The sequence below is a fragment of the Phasianus colchicus genome, chromosome 17 (assembly GCF_987193195.1).
Source record: "Phasianus colchicus chromosome 17, bPhaCol1.hap1.1, whole genome shotgun sequence".
NCBI lineage: Eukaryota > Metazoa > Chordata > Aves > Galliformes > Phasianidae > Phasianus > Phasianus colchicus.
The window spans coordinates 5103214-5122866 of record NC_143452.1 but is presented as its reverse complement, the minus strand read 5'-3'; the positions used below and the strand labels follow the sequence as shown (position 1 = coordinate 5122866).

The 19653-nt window shown below is 56.0% G+C and overlaps 1 protein-coding gene across 2 annotated transcripts in view; it reads right to left on the bottom strand.

The window, feature by feature from the left end:
* Positions 1-19070, bottom strand: part of PLCG1 (phospholipase C gamma 1) — a 29963-nt gene extending 10893 nt beyond the window's left edge. For both annotated transcript variants that reach the window (XM_031603147.2, XM_031603148.2), the window contains exons 1-12: positions 18827-19070; positions 6895-7047; positions 5890-5983; positions 5583-5630; positions 3644-3728; positions 3215-3298; positions 2997-3019; positions 2288-2360; positions 1512-1613; positions 833-951; positions 375-460; positions 172-292 (exon numbers count right to left, since the gene is read on the bottom strand). In XM_031603147.2, the coding sequence (XP_031459007.2) occupies positions 172-292; positions 375-460; positions 833-951; positions 1512-1613; positions 2288-2360; positions 2997-3019; positions 3215-3298; positions 3644-3728; positions 5583-5630; positions 5890-5983; positions 6895-7047; positions 18827-19016 (1178 nt within the window). In that variant the 5' untranslated portion in view covers positions 19017-19070. The remainder of the gene's footprint in view (positions 1-171; positions 293-374; positions 461-832; positions 952-1511; positions 1614-2287; positions 2361-2996; positions 3020-3214; positions 3299-3643; positions 3729-5582; positions 5631-5889; positions 5984-6894; positions 7048-18826) is intronic.
* Positions 19071-19653: the final 583 nt, after the last annotated feature.

Genomic DNA, 19653 nt, shown 5'->3' with positions numbered 1-19653 from the left:
CTGGCAGCGAGCAGACACGAACCAGCCCACACTTTTCTGGATGAAATCTCCCCTTGGCTGGAACCACACCAGCATGTTTTCTTCCCAGTTATGCCAGGGTAAAGGTGGGCATCACCTTGTGGCACCCCACTCACTGCCTCTCCTGGAAGTCCAGATGCCTGCTGTACTCACTCAGAGGTGACAAAGGCATGCTCCTTGATGGTGACCAAGACGTCAGAGAACTTGATCTTGGTGGTTAAGGTGTGCCCATGGTAGATGACTGGCATACCATCGGGACCATCCCAGCAATCCACTGAAAGAGACCCACGAGGGAAGATGAGTCCAAAGGCCATCACAAGAACTCTGACAAAGCTGCTGGCTCTGCTGGCACTCACGTTCAATACAGCGGCACCCCATGCGCAGGCAGCGGGCGTACGCCTCCAGCGAGGACTCACTCGAGAACTGATCCCCCGTCAGGTACCTCGAGGTGAGAGAACGTGTCAGCCAGAGCAGCAGGACGGGGATGTGTGCCGAGACAAGGCAGCCCCATCCCTACTGCGAGGGCTGCAGGCACAGCTGGAGCTGGCTCTTGAGACAAGCCCTGAAGAGTCCTTGTGCTTCAGCTAACGTGCTGCCTCGGATGGACGGAGCACAGAGTGCGTGCCCCCCAGCAAAGGATGTGAGCTGCTCCAGCCGGCAGAGAAGCAAATGGACAGTTTCATCCTGCCTGGCTTTTAAAACATCTCTTCTTAAAGGCAGGGGAAGGCCCTGCAGCACCGTGTCTGTCAGCTCCTGGGTCAGGAAATCCCCCAGCACAGGGTGCAGGGAGCCGTTCCCACCCTGGGGTCCTTACGTGTTGTGTGAGGAGGAGATCCAGTAATGGGACAGAGGGTTGTTCATGTTCTCGGGACACACCATGTCCAGCTGTGAGTTCCAGATGCTGTTCTCTTTGGAAAACAGGAAGGTGAGAAACTGCTCAGGAAGAAACAGAAGCGTGTTACTGGTGGGAAGGGTCTGGGTCCTGTGGTTCAGTTTCACACGTGCCCCAAGCATGTGAATGAACTCAACCTAAGCTGATTCAGACTGAATCCTGCCGTGGGAGTGCCAGCTGGCCCCACCACCATCAGGAGACAAGGACCTGACCAAACCCTGCCAAGGGCAACTGAGAGGGTGCACAGCACCCTGCCCACCATGCTCAAGCAGCCACAACAATGGACACTGGCACCTATCCCTGTGCCCTGCCATGTAAATGCATATAAACCCCACAGCTGACCCAACTACAGATAAATAAACAGCTCTGCCTTTCATTTTACACATGGATCGGGGGATTCTTGGGTGGGACTTGGGCCAGAGTGCCAGTGGTATTGGAGATGGTATTATTGCTTCCAGCATAGCTGGCCACTGGTTTCCTTGCTTTGAAAAGACAGATACGTGCTGCAAAGGGACACTCTCCCTTTTTTACTTCTTAGTCCCACCTCCCACCAGGGATGTCCCACCCCACCGCAGGCATGTTGGTATTGGAAGTGCCTCACCTCATCCAGGGAGAAATAAGGCTCGTCAATCTCTCTCAAAGGGTCTCTCAGAAAGTTGAACATGAATTCCTGTACCTGAAGGCTGTCTGCAGCCCAGAGCTCCTGCAAACCCCCAGAGAGACATAAACAAGAGAGCATTTTGGGAAGCGTTATTCAAAACCGCAGGCAGATCATCCAGCTAGAAGCTTTAACCACCCCTGCCTGGGAATTCAGCTATTAGCAAGAATACCAGACTGACAGCAGCAATCCCAACCATTTTTAAGCAGTCCTCATTTTCTCAGCATTGTGCATTTTCTCTGAGAGCTCCTCTGCACAGATCTGCCTTCCCAGCTCCCCCTGCAACAGAAGCCAGCGCGGCTTCCTTTTGTCTCCCCCTCCCTGGCTGTCTTTCATGAGGTCATCCAAATGGCTGCTGCTTCATTTTCTGCTCCCTGCAGCTGCAGATGGGGAGGATGGTGCAAAGCAGGAGGCCCTGTGCTCTCACATGGAGCGTGGCATTGCAAGAGCCTACAGAAAGGGTCTGCACACCCCGCAAACACTGAGCGCATCCAAGCGTGGGTCAGAATGTGCACACTGTGCTGCTGCTTGCCAGAGGAAGATGGCTTTTAACAGCACAGGCAGCAAGCAGATCGATCAGCTGCTGCTCAGGGGGGACCATCGGCCTTCCATACCATCAGCCAAGAGCACAGGGGGTGGGTGAGGCTCAAGCCCTGGGAGAAACGTGGCCCCACAGCCCCCTGCCCATCGCCCAGCCCCACAGCCTGAGCTGAGCTCACCCTCTGGTACTCGAGCAGGAACTTCTGGAACTCCATCAGTGACACCCTGAAGTGTTCAGACCTTTCTCCACCCCTGAGAGCACAGGGAAAGAAACGTTAGTCACTGCTCCACCTTCTGCTGCCAGCAAAAGGCCACCTATGAACCATAAGGCACCAGCAAGTGACAGCAGGGCAGGACGCACAGAGCAAGCAGCAAGGGATGGCAGAGGGTAGAGGACGGAAGGGGGGGGCATTTACAGCTGGCTATCTCAGCAGACATCCAGAAGTACTGAGCTGTCATGGCCAACAGGGGCCATGCTTGGGACTACGACAAGAAGGCAGAAATGGAGCTGTCAGTGCTGACTGCCCTGGGCAGAGGGATGTACCTGATCAGCTCTTTTTTTCTCTGACTGTGGGGAATAAAAGAGAGGGAACCATGGGATGTTACCTGGGCAAGTCAACAAATCTTTAGCTTCCATGTCTACGTCAAAGATTTTTTTTTTAATCACAGCAGCTGATGTGAGCTGGGTCTCACTGAGATATCTGGGAGGAAGAGCCCTGTTGACCCAGGCTGAGTGTCTACAGTAAAGGTGCACAGAGCACAAAAACATGAACAGTGCCATGAAGCACACAGCGTGCCACATCCCAGCCAAGCTGCTGCAGGCATCCAAGCACAGCACGGAGCAAAAGGAAGCAGCCCCTTTCCCTGCCAACAAAAAGAGGCACTCACCTATCTAGGAATGGGACATCCATCTGCAAAAGAAGCAGCATGAGCATTAGGGTTGCACTCAGGTGAAAGCAATAACTGATTTACTCCCTGCCCCAGAGGTAGGAAACGGGAGCCATTAGCTGAGGGAGGCAAGGTTAAAAAGGCAATTAAGAGGGGATGCCCAGTAACAAATATGGTCTTTGCTTCCTCTTTTCTGCCCTGGAGAATTGAGCTCTTACCGTTTTCTGGGCACTGAACATCAGGCTGCGGTAGAGCTGTGCAAACTGCCCGTATGTGATATCCCCATTCCTCTGCTCCATGTCCTACAGCCAAAGAGAAAAAAACAACACCAGAGGCGTTGCAGGGGCCATAAGAAAGGAGTCTGCATCCCTGTGGCCAGGGGGTGTCACCTGCCCACAGGATTTGGAGAAGGGCCAAAACTTGGCCAGATTTAATCTCCTGGATGTCTCCACTGGGGCCAATGGGACCACGACAGCATCCAGGCTTCTAAACCCCCGCTATGTGCTTCCACAAGCTCATCCACATAGAAGCAGGGATCCCACCAAGCAGGGGTGGAAGCCTCAGCACCACCAGGTTTCACCCCAAGAAAGGACACCCTCTGCTGAGGGTTCCTAGTGAGGAGGGAGAGCAGCTGGGCCAGAGCTCACCGTCAGGCGCTCCCGCAGGAACCTCATGTTGGGCACGCGGTAGTTGACCTGGGACAGCATGTTCTTCAGGTCCTTGGCGGAGATCCTGGTGTGGGACAGAGTGGAAACATGTTCAGGATCTGTGAGAGTGAGGGGTCTCACCCTGGGACTGGGGTGGTGCACACACGCAGAGGCACCAGCTGTTAAAGCGTTGGATGACCTCTGATAAATAGTTTGGTGCTATTTTGAGACTGGAAAGCAAAATAAATAAATAAACAAACCAACCAACTTCTTCTAGGGAAGTTTTTTAAGGCCTCACCACAGCTAAGCTGGTCCAGCCCTCTCAAAGGGCATGACAACATTCCCCACTCCCAGTGCTATGATTCTGCAGCTTTCCTGGCCAGAAGTGAAACCGCCTCCTCTGGAGCTAGGAAAAAACCCAGCATCCTGTTATCCTCCTCTTTCTACCTAACTTCCCTTGGAAAAACAAACAGCCATCAGCCAGCACCAACACACAGCATCTGTGCTGCCAGGGGACGGGTCAGGATGGGCTCTGCTGGGTGAGCACAGCACTTCCAGCACTGCTGGAACCCCACAGTGGGTCCTCAGCCTCTCCAGATCTGTCTGGAGTGCAGAGCACAGCTCCTTGATCCATATTCAGAAGCAAAAGTCAAAAGCCCAGTGACAACACAGAGATATCAGCCAAGAGCTTGTATGGGACCTGTAACTGCTGGCTCTGCTTTATGAGAACACGTGGGTGCCTGTAAAACAGGGAAGCCAGAACCTTTCTGCATTTCCCCTCTATGCTGCAGCATTTTTGTTCTGCTCCCTGCTCAGCCTGGGCTGGATTGCTTTCTGCTTTGCATGTAACTCACTTCCCCTGACTGACGGGTAAAGAATATTTGGCATTTTCCTGGCTTAATTATAACACAAAGATGGTATGACAAAAACAAGGAGATGCTGGAGCGCAGCTTTCACCCCGCTGCCCACACCTCAGGGAGAGCAAGCTGCACATTCATCCCCTCTGTCCTGGGGCCATTCCAGCAGTGTTACCGTGTAACTGGATGAGAAAAAGGTCCGATTTTTTCCGTTTCTCCTGCATTCATGCTCCAAACCCCCACGCAGTTGCTCCCACATGCGTTTTCCATCACCGAATTAAAGGAGTTTTCAAACAAAGAGCTCAGTGATGCACGTGGCTGGAGGATGGGTTCCCTCCAGGGCTCTGCCTGAGGGAGCAGTGCTGCATTCCTGCCACCCTCCTCACGTCCTGTCACTGCATGCAAACCCCAGCCTTGATTTGAAAGCTGTGTGGCATATGCAGAGCAGCTGCAGCAGATTAAAGGTGATTTACCCTTCCTCTGCAACATCCCAATGCCTCATGTTGCTCCATGACACAAAGCCTTGCAAAGCAACATCAGGAGGGGCCAGGCAAGGTGCCGGTCCCAAATTCCTGCTCATGGCAGTGGACACCTCCCCCAGGTTGCCCCAAGCCCAGCTCCCAGCCACTGATCCCTCTGCAAGCAGAAGGAGGGAGATAGCCTCCAGCAGGCTGCCCTTCACTGACACAGAAATCAGATCCTAATTTTGGCCAGGTCAGCTCTTTGTAACAGCTATACAGGACAGAAGGGGCTCAAATCTGGAAAGATTCAGGTGGTATTCCACCCTCTGAGTGCCCCCGGGCTGCCCTCAGCAGGGAGAGGTGGGAGAAAGAGGAATGCCCCGGGAACTGGGGGGAAGTAACAGCTGAAAATGTCCTCTGCTTTGGGATTTCAGCCATGCAAAGCACTGGTGGTTCTTTGCAGTCTGCCTCTCCAGAGGTGCTGGTTGGGGCAATGGGGTCTCAAAGGCCTTCCTGAGTGTGAGTGGCTCTGATCAACACTGGGATTCAGGCACTGAGGACATAAGCCTTGCTCCTGGGAACATGTGTGTCTGTGCAGCTGGTGCTTGCTCCCCTTTTTACCTGTCCTCCCGATTGCGGTCCAGTGTGTAGAACTGCTTCCGGAGCCACCTGGAAGGAAAGGGATGCAGATGGTATCTGGCCATGGATGCTGTGACATGGCAGTCAATGGGACATGCTCACACAGACAGGATGTGGGGTCACCGTGGCTCAGAGAGAGAGGAGATGTCACTGCACAGCCCACCCCAGCACTGAGGACACTCCAACCACGTGCTGCTGTACAGCCCAGCACAGTGCTTTGAGGGTTGGCAGCACAACAGGTGATGGAGAGGGAAAATGACACAAGCACAGAACAGGGCTAAGCTCCCACCTTTCGATCTGCAAGGGAGTGGCAGCCCTCAGAGTATCTGCCACCAGCCAGTTCAGTCCCTTGATCCACATGTTGACCTCATCCTCGGAAGTGGCTGCAGAAAGAAGAGAAGAAATGAGAGAAAAGGACACAGAAGTATGTCACCAACCTCCGAGGCTGTCCCCAGTGCCTTGAATCCCTTCCTTCTTCACTCATCCCGTTCAGACATCTCCCTCCCATGCAGATGCTCTGCTAGGCTGCTCTCCCTGCTCACCCCCAGCATGCATGTGGCTGACTGGTCCTCCATGCTATCCCTGAGAGCTGTGCCACCTCTGTCCCCAAGGAGCATTGCCCAGGCAATGACAGGGGCAGCAACTCCCTCTGAATAAAGAAGGCTGTCCCAGTGTGCTGTGGCCCTGTCCAGAAGGCAGATCTGACAAACATTCAGGTGCCAGCACGACTTGTCTACATGGGTCTGAATGAGACAAGACTGAGTACTGCTAGGATAAGAAGGCATCACCCATCAGCCGAACTGCAGCACATGACTGTGAGCCCATCCTCCACCCAAACAACATGAAACTCAACAGCAGAAAGCACTGCGTTAGCGAGGCGGAAGGCTGAGAGCTCCGAGTGCAGCCTAAGCCAATGGACAGGATGTTTAGGAAAGCTGAGAGTGACACACAGAGTCACCCCGTGCCACCAGCCGGCACTGTTCTCCTGCTCTGAGCTGCAGAGCAGAACCAGTGAGCTCTGAGCACTCGTGTGTGGCTGACAGCACTCAGCTGATGCGTGATGTGCCCAGCTGAAATAAAGCACTACTTCAAGTGCTTTGAAATAAGGGGTCTTGTTACCCAACTTCTGGCTTTACCAGATCAGTTACTGACTTAAGCAGTGCCTGTCACATAGCTGCCTGCTTCCAAAGCCATGCCCTCTGCATGGCAAAAAGAGCCCAGGACGTGTCCCAGTGCCCCTCGAAAGGATGTCTTAGAAATGTGGGGACTGTCTGGCCTGCCCCCTGCCCTTTACCTTGCAAGCTGAGGGTCTTCAGCCTGAACTCTGTACCATAGAGGACCACGAAGCAATGCGACTGGTCTGGTCGGAAGCACGGATCCTCCTGGTACCGGTCAAAATCACGTGAATTCTTTCCAGGACGAATCTCTTTGATTTCGCGAATATCCACTGAGAGACAACATGGGGAAAAAACAAAAAGGATTTCGGCGAAGAGCTTGAAATTCCAGAGAAGATGAGGATCTGTGGTTCCTCAGGGGAGATGGAAGGGCAGTGCAGCGCTCACACGGCCACCGCAGCATGGGGAAACTGAAGCATGGCAGGATGCAGTGTGCCAGGAGAGTGCATGGGAGAGAAGAGGGAGCTGGAGAGATGCTGGAGAAGGCGGCCTCAGCCTCCTCCCCAGAGGAAATTCTGGGAAAGGACACTCATTACCATTAGACAAAGAGAACACAACAGCAGCAACAACAGCAAAAAAAAAAAAAGAACAACAAACCCAAACCCAAGAATCTTTGCTTCCTGGAAAAATAGTTTCTGAAACACTCGGGGGAATCAAGTAACAACATTTCTGAGTCACGTTTTCAAAGCAGACGATGCTTCTGAGCAATGTGGGATGGTGATTACTGCAAACCTGGAGTGTAATTCATCCCAATTAAACTCCACTTACCACACTCACTGTGCACTGATCTGCCTCTCGCTTCCATTTGCTGCAGTTTGAGAGCAGACAGAAGTGTGAGCTGCCCACCAGTCTGCAGAGGCTGACAGCACTGGCTTGGGTCATGAGATGCTCACTCCCAGCAAACACAAAAGGAGGCTGGGATGCAGCCTGGCACTTGTTAAAAACCTTGCATAGGGAACCTGGGATGGCCACAGCTCACTCGTGCCTGGCACAGCCATGCCCTGCCTGGTGCTGCAGTAACCCAAAGCTCAGCAGCCAAGGCTATGTGCAGATCCAGTTCTCCAGGTGCACGGACAGCTGGACAAGCTCCCTACAGCCAGTAGATGCCTTTGTAAGGCATCACCTACCCTTTGGAAACTGGCTGCCAGGAGGTTCATCGTGTCCCATTGTCATCTGTCTGTGTGTCACATCCTTAGTGACATGGCATGTCATCCTACCACTAAAATAAAAAAGCATCACAGCTGCGGTCTTTGCATCCGGGACGCACACAGCAAAGACTATTCCTGTCCCAGGACCTGACAAAAGCAGTGGGAAAGAACGGATTTCATGGCAGCTTACCAGGCAATTTACTTACTGCAAAGCATGCCTGTGAGGTAGAAGAGACTTAGCTATCCTTGCAAACTGCATCCCCAAAACGCACACTAGGAAGAGCCCCTGGAGCAAAGGAACACGGTGCAGGGAGCTGCTGGGGCTCACGGCTGCTGCTATGAGCACCCTGCACACACAGCTGGTAACAAGCTCCGGCCCACGCCTGCCTGCAGCTGCTTGCTCATCTCTCATCCTCCCAAACATACCCATGTGCACCGGGCGCACAAGGGTTTGGTTTCTGCAGCCCGCACCTCACCACGTGGCAGCCCTCAGCCTCCTGCAGCCCCCCCGGCCCCTCACTCTGTGGAAGGAAATGAGCTCTCAGCAGGAAGCGCAGTGAGCACAGATGCCACCGTCCCAGCAGTGCAGCACTGCAATATTGCATCCCTACAGCATCCCGTGTCCCCATCGGGCAGCAAAGCCCCGGCAGCAGCACAGGACCTGCATGCAGCCTGCAGGGGAGCAGAGGGAGGGCAGCCCCAGCTCTGCTACAGCACCAGAGCCCACTTTTCTCCTGCACCAAAACTGAGTGTTGTAAGGATAAGGACGCCCTACAACAGAGCTGCAAAATCTCCATCTCAGGAGGGTTTTTGGAAAGATGTTTGATTGATTTAAAAATAATAATTAAAAAAAAAAAAAAAAAAAAAGGATTTGGGCCAGATTACCTTCCAGGATGGATTTCCCAGGGACGACCTCCAGGAAAACACCCATCCATCCACACCATGAGCACTGCACGGTGCAGTGTGTCCCTGCAGGGACCACAGGGCACTGACATCCACGTGTTCATTGTCACTGCAGCTTGACCTCACCTAGCACGGACTGACCCTGCCATAAGTAGGTGAAGAAGCCTGCCATCTTCTTATCCCAGTAAAAAAAAAAGTGAGAAATGTCTTCTCTGCACCACAGATTCCCCCAGGCACAACCTGTGCGACAACTTCTAGTCTTCCCATAGCTCCCAGGGAAGACCTGGCCATCGGAGAAAGCACACCAAGTGAGGAAGATGGAAAAAAAGACCCAACTCATAGAGGCATACAGGTAGAAATGAGAGAAATCTGTTATGTAGCACCACAGGGAATAACAGCAGTACCTCCCCCTCAATATTTCAACAGGAGGCCACTGAATGCACTGCTGGGGCCAGCACTGTTCACCAGGAGAGGGCTTTGGAAGATGGGTCCAGCGAGTGCTGAGTGCTCTGCTGGAGCAGGGCCAGACCTCCTGCACCACGCACTGCATCCATGCACTGTGCTGCAGCACCGCCTGCACCACGCACTGCTCCTGGCAGCGCTGTGCTGTGCTGCACCCACCAAGGTGCCAGCTGAACAGTGAGGATCTGAGCTTGGACATGGCTGCTGCACCCACAGGGCACACGAGAAGTGGAGACCAACACTTTACGTCCTATCTGAAAGAAGGCAGTAACCTTGACACGACAGAAACCTATTTCAGTGGGAAGAGCCATCTCTCATCAGGATAGGTTTTCACACTGACAATAGCTCAGCCTCTCAGCCCTACACACTTTCCTCAATAGATGAGACTAAGTGGGATAGTGTAATGGTAATTAACTGTCTGTGCACAGAGATGCAGTGCTCGGTTTCTGCTCCTTCTCCCTGGCCACACACACAGCCATCAGCACTCAGGTTTCTGGAGGAAGGTGATCCCACAGCATCAGCAAATGGCTGACCTGGCCAGAGCAGCAACGAACCCACTGAGGCCTCTCATCCAACCCAATGGCTTGAGCATCCTCAGAGGCCAGCCAAAACACCTGCACAGCACAGCCCTGCACCCCAGCACGTTCCTTGTCCTTCTGTGAACTGGAAACAGACGAGCTACCACGTTATTAAGGCACCCAAATCCCTGCAAAAAGCTCACTCCCCGTCATGGGAGAACTGGGGGAACACAGCAGTCCTGGTGCTGGGCAGCACACTCATCCCACTGCTCTCATTGCTGTGATGTGCAGGAACGTCTCCTACCTCAGGAAAAGACACAGATTAAGCTGTTTTTCCCTCCAGCCTCGACTCAGTCGTGCCACGGCTAGCTCTGACAAGCTGCTTCATCTCACCCACTCCCACAGCAGCAAACTGCAACCTTTGCTCTCAGCTGCTGCGTTTTGCAATGAAATGACATCTGTGTCAGCTGTACAGCAGAGGCAGCTGCATCCACAGCGAGCGCCTTGGCAGGGAAGGTGCTCAAAACAACTCGATGGCTGGAGGCAGCAGGGAGCTCCCGGTTAGCCAGGATGGATGGGAGCGGCCTGATCCCAGCAGACCACCAGCAGTGGGATGGGGCAGAGCTCTCTGCTCTGCGGGAGCCCCAGTGCCCCCACATGCACAACCACAGGAGCAGCTGCTCCGTGGGCACAGAGCTTCCTGCCTCGCCTCAAGCTGCTCTGCACCCCTGCATCACGTGTCCTGTGGCTTCTGAGCTCCGACTCCTCCCTGTACCCCCAGAAATCCTCAGCGAGGGCAGAGCATGCTGCAGGAGATGAGGAGGTGATTCACAGCTCTGCATCCTTACAGTCTGAAGCAGAGAGGTGAAGGCTCTGCCCAAACACTGTCCTGCTCCTATAGGGCAGCACAGACCCCTCCCAGGCGGCACTGCCTCGCTGCCCCACCAGCCCTGGCCTCATGTAAGTGACCTTCAAGATCTCACGAGCATCCTCCCAATACCAGGAACAGAGCTGGCTGGGGGCTGACGGCTGCCTATCCTGCATCATCAGCACATTTCTCCAGATTACACCAAAATGCAAGAAAACACATGTTAAAAAAAAACCAGAATTGGTCCCCCAAGCGAGCAAAGCAGGATGCTGCTATCTCACCATCTCTGCCCACAGCCCAGCAAGCAGCAGGCATGTGAAGGCTGGCAGTTTCCACCGTGTGGTCTCAGCCTCCAAGGCCAAAACTTCACATTTGGGTGCTGCTTCCCCCCAGCACTGCCACCCTTAAAGCAATGCATCTCCACTGCAGACCAAACACGGCTCTGGGCCCTTCAGTCACCAGCTCGGCCTGTTTGAGAGGCAAAACTTCCACTGACTCAAATGGAAAGAGGAAGGTCCGCAGCAGTGCTGCTGGACGGACGGCGGGCTCCAAGGTGACCTCCTGCACGGCGTGGAGGAATCCGTTCCCTAGAAGCGTCATGGCCTCAAGGGAACGCGATAAAAGGGTGGGAGGATGGGGAGCTCCTGCAGCCCGCCTCCCTCCTTTCCTCCGGAGAGGACGTGCAGCGGTAACCAGATCTGAAAGGTACTGCAGAGGACATGGGCGGATCGATGGAGGCATCTGACACAGCGAGAAGCAGAGGGGAGCTGCCAGGCCAGGCTTCTGCAAATGAATGCAGCAGGCAGCAGCTCTCTGCTTGTGCTTAGAGGGATGTGGAGACACCAGCTGCCCTCCCACCCACAGCCATCGGGACCTCTGAGAAGGCATGGATGAAGAGCAGGCACCACACTGCCCTAGGAGGGGGTTAGCCAGCAGCACAGCAGACAGCATGCCACCCACGGGAAGCCATGGTGGAGGTGGGCCTGGGGAGCTCCACCATTTTGTATTCCTGACTTGAGCCCAGGGAGCCATGCCTACCATGAAACTGTGCTTGGGATGAGGATATAAGGAGGGCACAGAGGTGAGGAGTGAAAACCAAAGGCCAGAAAAGATCTGTCATGCTCATAGCAAATGCCAGCGGTGCTCAGATGCCGTGACTCAGTTTTCACCCATCCCACCTGTCGACGCAGTTAAGTTTCCGTGACAGTAATTTCCCAGCAAAGATGATTGCTACCCAGCACTGACAGAGAGCAACAAGGAGATGCCTTATTTCTGTCTTTATGAGCTCCTGAGTTCTTCATTGCCAAGGTAGAGTTGGGAAGAAGGGTGCAGAGATCCCATCTGCTGCACAGCAGCCTGCTGCCCTGGTACAGCAGCGTGCAGCAGAGGAGTTCCATGCACTGAACAGAGAGCAGCTAAGCCCCAGCGGGCGGTGTGACCTTCAGTTCAGGTGGAAGATGCAGGAGATCTTGGTGATGACCTTTACATCATTGCAGCCAGACTCCGCCACTGCTTGGCTTCATCTCATCTTAACAGCCTCACCTGGGATTTATTTGGTCTCCAGCACTGGAGATGAGCTGCTCCAAAGCTCATACCAAGGCTGACGTGCCAAGGTTCTTGCTCTTGTCTTGGTGCTTTCCCCAACCACGCTCCAGCAAGCTGCAAGGCCTCTCCAACAGGCTGCCACAAGGCATTAAAATGACTGATGAGACACTAAAGAGGAATGAAAAAAAGAGGAAAAACCACTTTCTGATGCTTCCCTGAGAGCCAAGCTGCATCTCAGCCAGAACAACCAGAAGTGGATGAAGGAAGCCTGCAGGATGGCAGCTGGCCACAGTGAGAGAGCAGATGCCCCCCGCTCAGCTATCTGCTGCTGATCCGATAGGGGCTGAACTATCTGCAGCTCATGCTGAGAAAGATCACGTTGTCAGCCAGTGACTGAGTGCTGGGCAAACAAACACGGCCACCCCACCCCTCTGCCAGCTGGAAGGCAGATTTATGGGTGCAGATGTATGGGGTAGGTGCTGAGGGGGTTAAAGTCCCCTGGGACAGCCTGCACTCCCACGGTCCCACATCTCCACCCAGTCCATCCCAGGAGCTGATGCACGGCTGGGTGGCTCTGGGCAGCAGCTGGGGCTGGAAGAGCAACGAAGTCAGAAGTGTGGCCTCCATAGCTGGAAAGCAGAGGGAAAAAAATGGGGAGTGAAGCAACCCAGAGAAGCAACCAAATAACCTGCACCATCTTCACAATTCTCTGCCAATACAGCAACAGTGCGACCCTGTAGATGGGGTCGGGAGGAGGAGAGACAACAGGCACAGCCAGGAGAGATGGCTTTTAATCAGCACGTTACCCAGCTCTTCTTGGAGCAAGTAAACAGGAAAAAGCCTCTCGAGCAGCTGCTCTACCCAGCGTCCCTGCGGGGAGCAGCCTGCCTTGATGTCTCTCCAGCACGCGTGCACTTGAAGTCTTCTCAGGGACAGGGAACGCAGGGAAACCACTCACCATGACATGGAGAGCCGACCTGCCGGCATCACTCCATCCAAAACCAAACGGGCCACTGCTGCCCTGGGCCAGGAGAGCCCCACACAGAGATGCAAGTCCATATCTGACAGATGTGTCCTCACCCTGGGCAGGGCCCACAGATGCAGTGCTGGAAGATGAGTGAGTGTGGTTTCAAGCCCCGTCTGATGTGACCATAGTGCTGATAGATGCTCGCATGAGACACAGAAGAGAGAAGGGGAATCTGCTGCACGCTCCTGTGGCATCACTCAGCCACCTCTCCAGGTAGCTGGAGCAGCACCTCGGATGGAGGCTTCCAACAGCCCGTCCCCATCCCAGGGTGGGACAGCGGGTTGACCTCGGGGAGGGCTGAGGACCCACAGCACGGACAATGAGTGGGCACTGCCATGCTGCAGCAGGGGACACAGCCACAAGGGGAGGCTGGCAGCAGGAGACAGCAAAGCGATGCCACAGGGAGCGCAGCAGCCTGCAATGATCACGTGTGACCATCTCATAGTCCAGACAAAAAGAGTCACGCTCCAAGAAAAGGAAAATAAATGCTTTTGTAATGGTTTGGGGAGGCCTTCAGACTCCACTGCTCCTCAAGGCTGCATGCAGTCAGCTCAGCACATCCCACGTGTGGGAGCTCACTGCTGGATTGCGACCTTTGTCTGGGTAATCTTTAGAAAAACAATGTGGGTTGGTTTGCCTGCAGAACGCCAGGCACGCCACCGGGCACCCATTAGCAACAAGAGAAGGGATTATTGACTGAAATCTCAGAACCACAAGTTTTTTGTAAACAGAAGGTACAAGCTGCAGGGGGAAGCGGGAGAAAGGTCCATTTGTGAGTCTGGGTGGTTTTATGTGGCTTTCCAGCCAGCTGAACCCAGAATCCACAGCTTCAAATGGAGCTGAATAGCCACCCGACCACACACTCAGCATGAAAAAGCAATGTAAGAATCCTGGTTTTGGTGAGCCTTTGCAGAGTGCGGGTTGACAGCTTCGCAAAGCTCTGCTGGCTCCTGCACACTCACACTGCCAGCCTCCATCATCCTTTTTGCTTTTTTGGGGACAGCAATGACTTCTCCCCCACAGCCCTGTGTTCACACTGCAAGCTGACCTGCACCTACCCCTGCCCCTTGCCATGCAAAAAGAAATCAAAGTTTCTAATTCAAACCAGCATCAAAAAGCTCAAAAAAGAAGAGTGCTGTTTGCACGATGCACAGTGCTCTGCGCAACAGAAAAATCCTCCGAGCCCAAAGACTGGAGGAAAGTTTGCTCCCCTTCTGACAGCTGTGGGCAGGGAACAGCCCGCACCGCCCGACCCAACACCTCAGCAGTACGGATGTGAAGCAACGAGCAGCTGTGAACCCAGCAGTGCTCTGTCCCCACACAGAGCACATGTGAGATATTCAGGCGATCTCACATGTGATACCGGGATGAGAGACCCAGCAGCAGACACAGAAATGAGCCAGCAACCTCCCATCAAATGTGCTCAGAGCTCCCAGGACTCTGAGCCTGCAGGCAGCAAGCAATTCTCCTCGTATTGCCTCAGCTCTCTGTTAAACACACAAACCTTCCTCTGGCTCACACAGCTTTTACCCTGAGCTGGGCAGGTGCCCTTACCTCACTGTCACAGCATCCCCACACTGTCAGCTCTCCAAATTCAACAGGCCAAGGGGAAGAGGTACGAACGGATGGGGTGTAACATTCTGAAAGCATTCTGAGCACCTTCCAAGAGCATTCTCCCCACCGTGCCATGCTTCGCACCAGGTCTCACTGCCTGCAGTAGCACAGGAGCAGATATGTGGCACACACAGTCCCTGCCTGGGCTCCCAGGGAAGCTGGCAGCTTTGCCCAGGGATGCCCTGGACCACGTGCCCTCCTGTTCAGCCCTTCTCAGCAGGGAGATGCTTATGGCTGCACTCGAGGAAGCGAAGTCTGTCCCATGGAAGATCCTGATGGGCTGCATCCTCATCACAGCACAGCAGCGTCACTTGGGTCCCCTCCCAGGGGACACAGAGCTCCCTGGAGGAGCAGATCTCAGCCCAAGAGCAGCGCCTGCGTTCCCAGGACCGCCAAACCCCAGGGGAGGCTGCGCCCTTTCCTGCAGCACGTCGGCCACACGCAGACCTGAGCACCGACTCCTGCAGAGCACAGCGGAGCCTTTTGGCCTCCATCTGCAATCTGCCAGATAGGCAGCAGCCCACCCGCTCTCCCGGGGCCGTGGGACGCCGATGGCCATCGCTGGTGGCCGCACGCGGCGCCCTGATAAGATAACGGGGCTGAGCGGGCGCTGTGCTGGCACTGATAGCAGCGACCACCGCGTGATGCGGTGCAAAGGGCAGCGGAGGTCAGCAGCTGGGAGGGGCTGCTCTGCTGCTGGGGGGCACGCATTCCCAGACCTGATGGCCCCGAGGAGCCTCCCCCTGCAGCAGGCTGGGAGGGAGGCACAGAGCCCTGAGACACAGCGTGCTGCCCTGCGGGGTCGCTCTGCGTTCCTGTTTTACATTTCTGCCTTCTTTCTGCGCTGCCACAACGGTTTCTCTCCACCTCCACCGGACTGAGCTCAATTCACCGAGAGCCAAGGGCTTTCTCGAGGTGTTTACCCCCTTCCTCCCCCTCTCTCTCCTATAAAACAAACATCTGCTCCAAATTTGCAGCTCGTGCTCTGAGCAAACTCTCTGAGTTTTCAGATGCGGTTCAAGAAAAACAGATCAATTAGGAGCCGGCCCGCAACCCCCCCAGGATGCAGAGTTATGAAGGCAGGACCTCCTTACATTAAAAAAGAATTACATAACACAGGAAGTAAAAAAAAAGTGCATAAAAGACAAAGGACTCCGGGGATCAGCTCCGTTGTGCTTTGGGTGATTAACAAAAAGAACAGAAAATTATTACAGCTCTTCCCACCGTAGCAGCCCGGCCCTCGGCGGAGTTATTAGCAAGAAAGCTGTGTGCTGATAATGAGAGCTGGCTGAAAACACCCGGCATAAAGACAAATATTAATGGAGAAATGGCTTTTTTGTGCGTGCACAGATTGCTCTTCCTGCACATGATGTTGGTTTTAGAAAAGCACTTTCCAGGCGAGATGTTCCCCCCCCCCCCCAAGCCAATCCCTCCTCCTGCCCCAGCAGCCTAACGAGGAGCAGCCTAACGAGGAGCAGAGAAGGGCCCGTGCAGACAGAGGAGGTTCTTCATCCCGGCCCAGCTGGCAGTGCCCGCTGCTGAGTCAGAGCTGCTGCTGGGAGGGCAGGGGACACCCGCTGGCAGCGAGTGCTGCCCACCACACAAGGTCACTCTTTATGTGACACGCACAAAGCTCTACACAAGGGTCACCCAGCCAGGTCCCCCCTCCTCCTGGCACCAAGGTATTGCATCCCGACACCCCAACCAGGGCCATGCCAGCAGTGACTTGCCTGCACCTCTGTGTGCATATCCAGCCCCACAGAGCTCCAGCGCTGATGCTGCCCATCCCACCGTAAGCACATCTCTCCAGCCCAACCTCACTGCTGCTGAGTGCAGGGAGTCCTGAGAGAAGGAAACTCTTCCAGAGAGGGATGTGACCCAAATCTGAGACCTCCGGGTTACCTGTAATTGCTCCCTCACTCTGAAATGGGCTAAAGGATCGTTAAGATTTGAGAAGACAACTAAGATCCCCAGCCCATCATGCCATGCCCACCAACCACATCCCTCAGAGCCACATCCCAACAGCTCCTGAACACCTCCAGGGACGGTGCCCCCAGCACTCCATGGGCAGCTGTGCCACTGCATCAACGCTCTTTCTGAGAAGAAGCTTTTCCTAATATCCAACCAACCAAAAACCAGGATGATTCCTACCCAGACAGCCCACGCACAGGGCCACCCAAAGCTCCCTCCTGCTCTCCATCCCCCAGCAAACACCCATTCCCAACCCATGATGGCAGCACTTGGTGATGCACAGACCCCAGGCATTGGGGTGGACGTGCTGCTCCACGCAGGGCACAGCACACCTGCCAGCTGCCTGCTTCCTGCCTCACACACATTGCAAGTTACATCCAATCCAGTGCTGCCACACAGAGCAGCCCCCAGCCTCCTGCTCACACCCCAGCACAGCTTGGCCTTGGGGAAAACGACACAAACCAATATTTCCACCTGGAAATGTTCTGCCCAGGGCATCTCACAAAGGAGCAGGGCAGGAGGACAGCTTCTGTCTGGGAGCTGAGGGACATCTTGGGGGGCACCGAGGGCTGCAACCTGGGGGTGGGCCATGCTGTGCTACTGAGCACAGGACTGCTGGTCCCAGCAGCAGAGTGCACTGCATGGGATGGAACCTCCAGTTGGAGTTCATCAATCCCCTTTTTTCTTTTGCTAAAAACCGATGGATTTTTAAAATTATTCTTATCTGATCATCTCTGTCCCTGGGATGCACTCTCTGCTTTTTCCACCCCGCTGTTGGCACAGCAGCAGAACCCCACAACCACATCACCAGCACAGCTCAGGTTCAGGGGATGGATCCCTTGGAAGGCAAAATCCCAGCCCTACAGAGGCTCATGTGGGTCTGCCCATGGAAAGAAGGGAGCCTGAAAGCTCTGTGGGGAGATGGGAGAATGCCGTGGGGAGCTGAACACCTCCGAATGCCTGCAGAGCCCTTCCAGAGCTGCCCAGGGATGCTGCAGGGCACAGCCCCAAAGTCCCCAGCTGGGACAGCTGCATTCTGGGGTCCCACCAGAGGAGCACAGCAACCACCACACCTCCATCTTTCATCTGAGGACCCAACAGGGCTCTGAGCTTCTGCCCTCCCCACTCTGGGCCTGCAGCACTTGCAGAGTTGTTTGGCCTTGCCACGGCTCTGCTGTATCACACCATCCACGTATGGGGCGGCCAGCGGGGAGACACAGCTTTGGGGATGGGAACTCAGAGCACAGAGCCCAGGAAAGCAGCACCAGGCTCGGAAGTTTCCCAGCGCAGGGCCTCCCCCCCTCCCCTTCCCACCTCTCCCTGTGGTCTCCAGCAGCTCTGACAAATCTCTGCCCCCGCAGAGCACCGTGTGAGGGAAAGAGCCGCCGCCAACCGCGTCCCACCGCGACCCTGCCGGGGTCTGCAGCGAACCCGGCGGTGCCGAACCCGGCGGTGCCGAACCCGCCGACGCCCCATCCTCGGTTAAGCGGGAGCCGCGCTGCCGCGTTTCGCCCCGGTCTGCGCTCCTTCCATCCCATCTGTTGCGCTCAGTCGCGGCCCCCGCAGCTCTCGGACAGCTTTCGGCGCCGAACCCCGCACGGAGCCGGGACGGATCCGCACCGCACGGTGCAGAGGGGCTCGGGCTGCCCCGGGGGGGGGCGGTGGGGGGGGGCACCGAAATCGGACACCGTCACGTGCGGCCGCGCCGCGGGATGCGCACGGAGCTACCCGGGAGATTGGGGGGGTTGGGTTCCTTTTGTCTTTTTTTTTTTTTTTCCTCCTTTTTTTTCTTTTCCTCCCCTCCCCGCCGAGCCTCACGCCGGGTGGGTGTGCGAGTGGGTGAGCGGAGTGGGAGGGTGCGGGGAGGCTCCCACCGCCCGCAGGAAGCAGGAACACCTCGTCCTGCTTTTCCTGCCCGGTGCCGCGTTCCCGGGGCGAGGAGGTGGTGGTTGGTGGTGTTGTGGGGGGGTGGGGGTGGGCTCGGCTCTCACTCACCGGCTCCCTCGATCTTCTCGGAGCCGCGGCTCCAGGTGACCTGCCGCGTTTCCAGCTTCACCTGGAAAGTTTTCCTCTCGGGCCGCTGCGACTTTTTGGAGTAGAAGAGGGTCATGACGGTGCCCACCTCCAGGCTGCGGCAGAGGTGCGCCGCCTCCGCCTCGCTGGGCGCCCCCGGCCCCGCCGCCATCAGCGCCCGCCGCCCGCACCGCGCTGCGCCGCGAACAAAGGGGAGCGGAGCGCCCGCAGCACCACCGCCGCCGCGCCCCGACCCGCCCGCCCCGCGGCCGGGAGCTGCGGGAGGAGAAGGAGGAGGAGCGAAGGGGCGGAGCGCGGCCGAAGGACGGCGCCTCCACGCGTGGGGCCCGCGCGGTGCGGGGGGGAGCGGAGAGGAGGCGGGGAGCCGGCGACCCCGGGGCCGAGGTGCGGCTCCGCGCTTCAGGCGGACCCAGGCGCGGATGGAAGCGCCTCGGGGTGGCCGTGGAGAAGCAGGTGATGGTGGTGGCGGAACCAGAACCATCCGGGCCCCCCAGCCCGGGCCCCCAGCCGCGCTCAGCTGGCCGCCAGATGCGTGCTGCCAAACAGCTGCCCCGGGCTGAGGGCGACGCGCGGTGTGCGGGCCCGGCGTGGCGGAGGGGTCAGCGGGGGGGCTTACAGGTCGCGATGTCCTCTGGTGTAATGGAGCAGAGCGTGGGGGCGGGTGGCTGCCGGGTGCTCCCGACGCCAGCAGCGGGGCAAGCGGGGGGCAGTGATTTGCTGCTGGCAGAGGCTGAAGGCTCCCATATAGCACGTGCAGCTCTGTGGTTGTTTGTAGGTACGTATTTGCT